The sequence below is a fragment of the Benincasa hispida genome, chromosome 9 (assembly GCF_027475165.1).
Source record: "Benincasa hispida cultivar pf3 chromosome 9, pf3_genome.v1.1, whole genome shotgun sequence".
In the NCBI taxonomy this organism is placed as follows: domain Eukaryota; kingdom Viridiplantae; phylum Streptophyta; class Magnoliopsida; order Cucurbitales; family Cucurbitaceae; genus Benincasa; species Benincasa hispida.
Window position 1 is genome coordinate 39,401,097 of NC_143486.1, and position 8,765 is coordinate 39,409,861.

An 8,765-nucleotide genomic window follows, 5' to 3' on the forward strand; every position below is an offset into this window, starting at 1 on the left:
CCTGTTATTTGTTATCTGACAACAATTACAAAAAATAAAAAATAATATATATAAAAAATAATAATATAAGAACAAAAATAGAATTTATAATTATTCTTAAAAAATAAAAATTTAGTAGAGTAACGAACCAGTATAGTTTGTGATCAAGGGTTGTGTGAGAACAATTTGTATTAAATGAAATACAAGAAGAGAAATAGAAATGGAAAGCAGTAAGTTAAAAATGGGAGGAGAGGAATATTAAGAAGAAGAGAAATGGAAACGGAAAGCAAAAGGGAGGAGAGGGAGATGATTTCGAAGGGTAGTGAGCAATTAGTAGAGGAGGAAAAAGATGATTTCAAGGCAGTGAGCTCGATGAAGTGAGGCAGTGAGCAAGGGAAGTAATGAGGCAGTGAGCAAATGAATGGAAAATGGGGGTTTAAAAGCACATAGGTCGAGTGTTGGGTTGGCAAAATTAAAGTGGTGGTTTGAGGGCAGGCATGCATGCTACGAGAAACTTGGTCAACAGCGACAGAAAGGGTCAGGCACGACAGCGGGTGGCAGGGGATGGGACGCGTCATGGTGCTTGTCAAGGGTCGAACTTTCGACCTACATAAGTCGAAAGTTCAACGTTCGACATACCTTGCTTGTCGAAGGTTGAACTTTCGACTTATGTAGGTCGAAAGTTCAAACTTCGACAACCCTCCATGCAAACCACTTTCTTCTTGCTTATCGAGTTCTCAACCTTCGACCTCCATATTCATCGAATCCTCAACCCTCGACTTCTAGCCTCGAATAGACAAAACAACCACATTTCTCTAATTAATTTCAAAACCACCCTATTTTCCGTTTGCAAAACTATTATAATAAAAGATCCATTATTTCTTCTCTCTAAAATTATTTTTTTAATTTAAATTTTATAAAATTATATACAATGAAAACAAAAAATAATTAAAAGTTCTTTTAAACCTATTCCTGAAAATTTGAGGACTAAAAACGTATATTTCGAAAATTTAGGACAAAATGCACCTATTCTAAAAGGTGAGGAACTAAAATAGTATGTCTAATGAACCAAATGCACTTACTCTTCCAAACTCGGTAAAAAAAATGTAATTTGCCCTAAAAACTAAAAGTAAAAATAGGGTAATATTTATATATAAATGATTTGTAATATGAAAAAGGGCAATACCACCCAACCACCGGAGAAGAAAGAAACACATTGCTTCAACTACAAAGAGCATATGGCGACTGAGCTTGAAGAATTGATACAGTTTCTCTCTTCGCCCTCCCCTCAAGTAAGTTTCATCGCCGATCATTCAAGTATTCTCCATCTTTTTCGATGTCGATTAAGGATTTTCACAGATTCATTTTGTATTAACTCGATTAGTTGGTGAGATGCAGTATACACTGCTTCTTGTTCTACCAAAACTTCAATTTTAATCACAATCCATGATTTTATTGCCTTCAATTTCAGTTTACACCCCCCTCGTTCTGTTTTATTTGGTGAATATTAGGTGATTCTATTCATGCTTCGAGTGTTTAACAAGTTATATTCCACATTTTGATCCCTGTGACAGCTTTTCGTTCTTTGCAACAAAAGCTGATAATGGGAAGTTCTTCGTATGTTGTGTGAATACCATGTTTGCTTCCGTTGATTGCTGATTTAGTTTGCCTGTAATCACAATTAGGTTTAGAATTTTACAAGTGACAAACTTCCATTTTTTTGCTGTATAGTTGAGAAAAGGGGCTATAGACATTGTTCAAGGTTTAACTGGGTCTGAGGATGGGCTGCAGTCTCTTGCCAAGCACCCAAACATCTTGCTGCCATCATTAGCTCGACTCTTGAGAGAGCAAAAGGTGGGCTTTAATGTAACTTCTTTTTTTTTATAGATAGAAGGTGGTTAACACTGTATCTGTATGTATATTTTCTATGGTGTTGGAGGGAATATTTTTAATTAAAAATTTCATTTGTCCTAAACCTATGTATTAGCAAACAATTGAGCAGCTCAGAGAGTTTTGTTGAGCATGCAGTCATATTAAACATCAATTATTCTTCCTAACTTCCTGTTAGCATGACACTGTGTAAGCTAGCTGATTATTTGATAGGCAGGCAAAAGTTGTCATAATGTTTGCTGCTGATTATTTATGGTTTAAATATAACTCATGCTTCGCACTAATGCAATTTAGCATTTCAATTTCATTTGCATCATTAAGAAGATGGGTTTCTGTTGCAAAACGTATTTGGATATGATTATAAACAATTATAGGAAATTGGCCATCCGTTGGTAGAGTATGGTTCAAGATATTTGGAAAATGTGACTCATAGAACATGGATAATTCTGTAGTGAGATATCTTGTCTTTCATTTCAGGATGTTGCAGAACCTGCAGCTGAAGCTCTTGTAAATCTTTCACAAAATTCTGATCTGGCTGCAAAGATGATAGACTTGGGACTGATTGGAGAAGCTATGAATCTTTTATATAATGTGGACTCCAGCATTAGCCAGTTGCTAATAATGCTTCTGGTTAATCTAACACAGTTGGATGCTGGTATTGCTTCGTTACTTCAGGTGTGCCTATATTGTTACAGTGACCTTGTCTTTGGTTGATGATGAGACGAGCTATGTTTATTGAAATTTGTTTGGGAAAGTTGAAATGCTAAATCTTAAGCATTTCCTTTGCAAATGGTTTAGACTTTCATGATCTTTATGAAATAAAGAGATTGTTCTTATGTATCAATTCTGCTTCATAGACTGGAGATGACAAGATGCAAGGTCTGTATGTTATGAAGATTGTCAGATCATTTTGTCGTTCAGCAAGTGAATCCAGTGGTATGTTTTGCTTATTCTTTACTGCAGTTTGCTTAATATTTATTTTTAAAGAATGTTGGACACCATATTTATAATTTAAAGTTTAAATACCTGGGGTTGCAAGGTTTTTCAGTTATCTTTGTTTCTTCTAAGTTCTCCACGTGCAGTGGTTTTACCAACTTAATTTGCTGTGCTGCACTGGGAAATGAGTTTACAAGTTCTTGGGTCTTTCTAGAAAACAGACAAAAGTAGTAATAATACTAATTGCAATGCCTCAAGGCCAGATCCTCTGCAGCCTTTACGTAGCCCCTCCAAACATTGATTCTGTATAGAACCAACATTGACATCCTGTCATTTAGAGTTTTATCAAATTTCAACATTAATCATCTAAAGTTTTCAGCATTCATCTGACATTTTAAATTGATTTTCTGCTAGATGATCCCTTTGAGCATGTTGCTTCCATACTTGTAAATATATCAAAGAAGGAAGATGGAAGGAAGCTTTTACTTGATCCTAAGCGGGGACTTTTGAAGCAGATAATTAGGCAGTATGATTCAACTAGTCAACTACGGAAGAATGGAGTAAGTCCGATGGATGTTTATTTTTAACAAGAAACAACTTTTCATTGATATAGATAAATGTTCAAGAATACAAGTTCCCAATGGGAACTAAAAAAGACAACCAAAAAGAAAAAGGCCCAAAACTAGGTTACATATTGTTTGATCTACATGATTGGTACTGTATTATTATTTTTATGTTTTTGGTAATTTTGGAAACTAAGCCATGACTGTAATTGGTTAATTTTTACTTATTCCAACTCAGTTGCTAAGTATATATGTATTGTTCAATCAGTTACACTTTAGATATAGTCTAAGTACACCTGGCTCATGTCTTCATGCGATTTGCTTGTTTAAGGTATTTGGAACTCTCAGAAATTGTTGCTTTGAAGCTGAAGGTCAACTACAAAATTTACTCTTGATAGCTGAGTTCCTTTGGCCAGCTTTACTTCTCCCTGTTGCTGGTAACAAGGTAATATTTTTACGTCTTAGTGATCAAAATGGAACAAATTAAGAAGTTCAAAGATCAAAATAGACATTTTCAAAGTTAGGGACAAGAAGGAACAAACTTGAATTTTATTATTATCTTTTTAGTTCAACCCATGGGTTGGGAGATTAATCTCTTTTATGTACTTTTTTCTTTATCCTTGAATTTAATTGATTTTTTTATTCGACAGTGATTGTGTAAGATGCAACAGCATGTCAGTTCTAGTTTATTTCATTGCCTTCAGTCTTTTTTGATATGTTCCTATTTTTGTGATATATCTCTGATCAGATAACATTACTCTTGTAGCATCCCCGTTCTCTAAGTTGCAACTAGTTCTTATGTATCATTGTATTTTGAGCATTAGACTCATTTCATTTCATCAATGAAAAGTTATGTTTATATTTTTTCTTTCTTTCTTTTCCTTGGAAAAAAAAAAAAAAAAAAGCAAAATCCCTTGCTCTTACTATCCATTCTCTATGTAGTTCTAAACTTATGTTTGCAGTTTATTATTTTGTCTAAACTCTCGTGTTATTTATTAAAGGATTAGCAACCTAGATATTCCTCATCAACAAATTTCGTGATTGTTATTGCATTTATATGGTAGCATTTATGTGAGCAGGTTTATAAGGAGGAGGATACATCAAAAATGCCACTTGAGCTTGGAACTGCACTTTCAATTGAGCGCGAACAAATTGACGATCCTGAAATTCGAGTTCATGCATTGGAGGCTATATACATGATCATATTGCAGGTTTAAGAGAATTACATATTCTTTTGAATTTAATGAAATACCTTTCCTCTTAAAATTTAACATTTTTACCTGTTTAATTTCTTAAAGAAACAAAAACTTTTCATTGAAGTTCTAACCTCCCTTGAGGGGGAAAATCTCCTCTGAGAACTAAACGAAGAACTAAGGACTTTTGTATTCCATTTAATCAGGACTCTTTTGTATACCTTTGGATATTTCATCAATTAATGGATAGTTTTTTATCCAAAAAAAGCAAAGAACTAAGGGCCTGTTTGTTTTTTAGATTTTGTCATAGGTTTTCAAACAGACATTTAGGACTTGTTTGGTAAGCAATTCAAATTTTGTTTTATATTTTCAGATTCAACGAGTTCAGCAAATATGCATTTAGTAAACAACTTGGATTCAATTTTCGAAAACTGTTTGTGGATTATGTGATTCAAACCGTGTAAATTCTGAAAATAATATTTTTATGTTTTCAGTGTCTTCTCGTTTTGAATTTGAAAGTTTAAAATACAAATGTATTAAAAGAAAGATTTAAAAAAACATTAACATAAATAGTATTTAATCTAAGAAACTCAAATATTTTTGTTAAATTAAAATATGTATTATATGATATATTATAAATTGCATGTTATTACAAAACCAGTTTTGAAAATTCTAAAATCAATTTTGAAAATTATAAATGCTATACTTTGATCCCTAAAGTTTAGAAAATAGTTTTAAATGGTTCTTGAGGTTAGAACATAAAGATATCACTTAGTAGTCTACGAATGAATTAGAAGGATGAGCAAATTATCATATTTCAACTCCTTTAATTCTGTTTCTCATCTTACTCTCAAAAAATAAAAAATTAAAATTAAAAAAAAAAAAACCCTTAGAAGGTTAAGTTTCTTGGCTCAAAAGTATCATGGTTCTTCTGCTCCTTCCAGGATGCTGGGCGGAGAGCATTCTGGTCTATCAACGGACCAAGAATACTGCAAGTGGGGTATGAAGACGAGGAAAACCCAAAAGTAATGGAAGCATATGAGAGAGTTGGCTCACTAGTAAGTGACATTCGTTCTTCACTAAACTGTCAATATCTCTAAATCTAGTGTTGTTTGTTCATCTTCTGTAAAAATTTCATACCAGCTGTGTCATATTTATATAACTTTACTTGATTAATTGGTCAGCTGGTTCATAGCGGTGGCGACGAGGAACAACACGATTGAGGAGCAGACATTCAGGTATGTGGTAGTTAATCTTATACCTCTCTGAAAAGGGGTTCTTATGAATCACTTCGCTATTTTAGTCGATCTTCTGATAGTTATGCAATCCCTCTTGTACAAAGGAGAAAGAGGGGACAAGTGATTCTAGTTTTTATGATTAATTTTGAGTCAATGTTACAGTATACCATATACGTTTGTTTTCCGAGTTACTTATGCTGTTTATTCTTTTGGTCAAGGGTAGAATAGTCTTTTATATCTCTCATGCAGTTCTTGAACCATACTATCCAAAACAAAACAATTTTACCACCTTGTTGTTCTGTCTCAGTTTTCTTTTCTTTAGATCCATGAGGTAATAATTTGATTTTACAAGAGCAATGTTCTGTGGTTGCATAATTTGAGTTTGAAAGTTTGCAGGTTGTGAATCTTTGAACTTTGACGGGCAACTTTGTTGGCGATTCGTTTTCTGGTGATCAGATTCAGAACCGATATAGATTAACATTTGAAGTGCTTAAAACCATATTTTTTTCACTTAAAAATATGGGTGGCTGGCCCTGGAGCTATCCGCGATTGGCAATGGCATAACCAGAAGAGGGGCAGGGGAATCAAGATTATAAGTTGGGTAGCGCAGCGCATCTATTTCGGGTACAATATTTTTTAAAATATTTAAAAAGTCATTTCAAACAAGTCTACGATTTTAGTGGTATTATTGTTGAGTTTGTGTAATGAGGACACTAATCTTTGTAATATTAATTTTTGAAGATAATCATGAATGAATAATGTTGTTTATTTATAGCCTAAGGTTTTCAATGATGTTTTGAGAGTGTTAGTATTTCTTTGAGAGAACTTATTTTCTTCCCATGTTATTTTTCTTTTCTGATGGAAAACAAGGAAGTCATTAAATATAACTTTTGGGATGTGCAAAGCAATTTTGAGGAGAATTTTAACTGTTTTATATGTTTGGTAAAATAAATTATTTCTTAATTTTTTAAAATTCACTTTTCAATTTTTTAACCCTAGGTTGAAAATCACTTATCTACCAACTTTTAAAAAAGTAGCTTCCTTAAGAACCTGTATTATTCTCTAACTAATTGTTTTAATTTACAATCCTATTCTTTTTATATGTGTGTGTTTTTTTTCCTTTTCCATTTATTTCATTTTATATCAACAAACTTTTTATTGATTCAACAGTTTTATAACAATTGGCTTTTCTAAACTTTTATCAAATATTATATTAGATAAAATATCTCGCAATTAATTTTTAAGGACAGTTTTTAAATATAAAAAATTGTTGAAAAATATTTTTAAATATAACAAAATATCAATGTCTAGTAATAGATATTGATAGACGTCTATCAGAATTGTTATAGATAGATTTCTATTAGTATCTGATAGATTGACATTTTTTAATATTTGAAAATATTTCCAGTAATTTGTCATTTAAAATAATTACTCTTTTTTAAAAACAATTAACTTATAATGAAATTGACGTTAAATGTTAATAATAAAAAATACTATATATGTGAGTTAGAGGTATTCGTAGGTTGGATTGGGTTAGATTTAGGGATATTTAGGTCGAACCCTATGTTTCGATTTGTGTATTTCTCTTACCCAAACTAACCCTGTTAAATTATGAATCCAAATCAAACCAACCAGTAAAAAATAAGTTGGTTGGTTCAATTCCATCGATTTTGTTTCAAAAAAGGTTGAGTGAATCCTTAGTTCTTTACTCGTGATCTCATAGAAAATTTTAAATGATCTCGTAATGTTCAAGGATATGAAGTAACTATATAATATTCATTGAAATAAAAGAAATATACATGAAATCAAATTAAAATAAGATTCACCAATAATAATGCTAAAGCCTAAGATTCCACAATAACAATATCCAAAATCCACAAATGTCTACAAAATTCACAATAAAGACTACAATGTTTTATTTTTTTAAAAAAAGACTTAAATGTTTTCAAATGTCTACAAAATCCATAAGCAAGACTACAATGTCTACAAAAATCTACAAAAATCTTCAAAATTTCATAAATACGACTATAGTGTTCACAAAATCAACTAAAAAGAACAATCCATTGAATTTTTTAACAGGAACCAACAGACTTGAACGATCCATTCATGATCCTATATATGTATGAAAACATTTAGAGTACTATCAAATTTTTGTTACTTTTTTTATTGATCACTTACCACAAAATCCACTTCCTGTGAGTGTTTATATGAGAAACTCTCATAATTTTCCAAACCTTTCGGCTGTAATCTTGCATTGCTCCTTGAACCTTAAACAAAATTTAAAAAATAAATTATATAAGAACGTTATCACAATTTCAATATATTAATATAGAGTAAATATATAAAAGGTAACATGATATACCTGATAAAACTTGATCACAAGTTTCCATTTCTTCAATTTGTGGAGTAAGATCTAATAACATCGGCTTCACACGTAGCTAATTTTGTATACATATTAAAACCTCCACCATATTAGGACTTAAAGAACTTCTAGAAGAGTCAAGTAGGAATACCTTCTATACTAAATGTTGATTAAAAAACAACTATTGACACTAGTACAACTAAGACATCTCGAGCAACTTGTGATAAAACGTTGTATTTGGAAGCATTTAATTTCCACCAATTCGAAATACGAAAATTTTCGGTCAGATCCTCGTTAGGTTCTGACAAATATCTCTCTAAATCATTTCTTATTTCATTCAAATTTTTCTCTTTTCTTCTTCGTCTATATTCCAACTGTAAATCCATTTCCATGTCATCACAATCCTCACTTATTTCAACTATGTAGTATGGTTGTTTAGAGGCACGACCACTTGAACCACTAGTCTTATAAAACTCATAAACTAACTTTCACCTTATCATTCATTGTTCTAACAACTCCATCTCCATAGATACTTATAAACAAGAAGACACATAATCCAACTTATATTGTGGATCAAGCACAATAGCTAGAAACAACACTTTGT

The 8,765-nt window shown here is 31.8% G+C and overlaps 1 protein-coding gene across 2 annotated transcripts; it reads left to right on the forward strand.

Annotated features, from left to right (window-relative positions):
• The first annotated feature begins 1,067 nt into the window (after window positions 1–1,067).
• On the forward strand, window positions 1,068–6,573 carry LOC120085212 (ARM repeat superfamily protein). 2 transcript variants are annotated; one of them, XM_039041103.2, is made up of 10 exons: window positions 1,068–1,271; window positions 1,711–1,833; window positions 2,347–2,544; window positions 2,727–2,805; window positions 3,220–3,365; window positions 3,700–3,813; window positions 4,448–4,579; window positions 5,506–5,619; window positions 5,746–5,799; window positions 6,196–6,573. In XM_039041103.2, exons 1-9 carry the CDS (start codon window positions 1,137–1,139, stop codon window positions 5,782–5,784), a joined length of 1,080 nt encoding a protein of 359 aa, XP_038897031.2. In that variant the 5' UTR covers window positions 1,068–1,136; the 3' UTR covers window positions 5,785–5,799; window positions 6,196–6,573. The 2 variants fall into 2 exon arrangements, with proteins under 2 accessions (XP_038897031.2, XP_038897032.2); XM_039041104.2 differs by having other exon boundaries at window positions 1,130–1,271; window positions 6,189–6,573.
• The last annotated feature ends 2,192 nt before the right edge of the window (window positions 6,574–8,765 follow it).

What these genes read in the sequence shown, in the direction of transcription:
- LOC120085212 (XM_039041103.2), top strand. Translation starts at nt 1,137, where the DNA reads ATGATTTGTAATATGAAAAAGGGCAATACCACCCAACCACCGGAGAAG. An exon ending in GACTCTTGAGAGAGCAAAAG is followed by an intron (nt 1,834 to 2,346) that starts GTGGGCTTTAAT and finishes CTTTCATTTCAG; the next exon opens with GATGTTGCAGAACCTGCAGC. An exon ending in TATACATGATCATATTGCAG is followed by an intron (nt 4,580 to 5,505) that starts GTTTAAGAGAAT and finishes TGCTCCTTCCAG; the next exon opens with GATGCTGGGCGGAGAGCATT.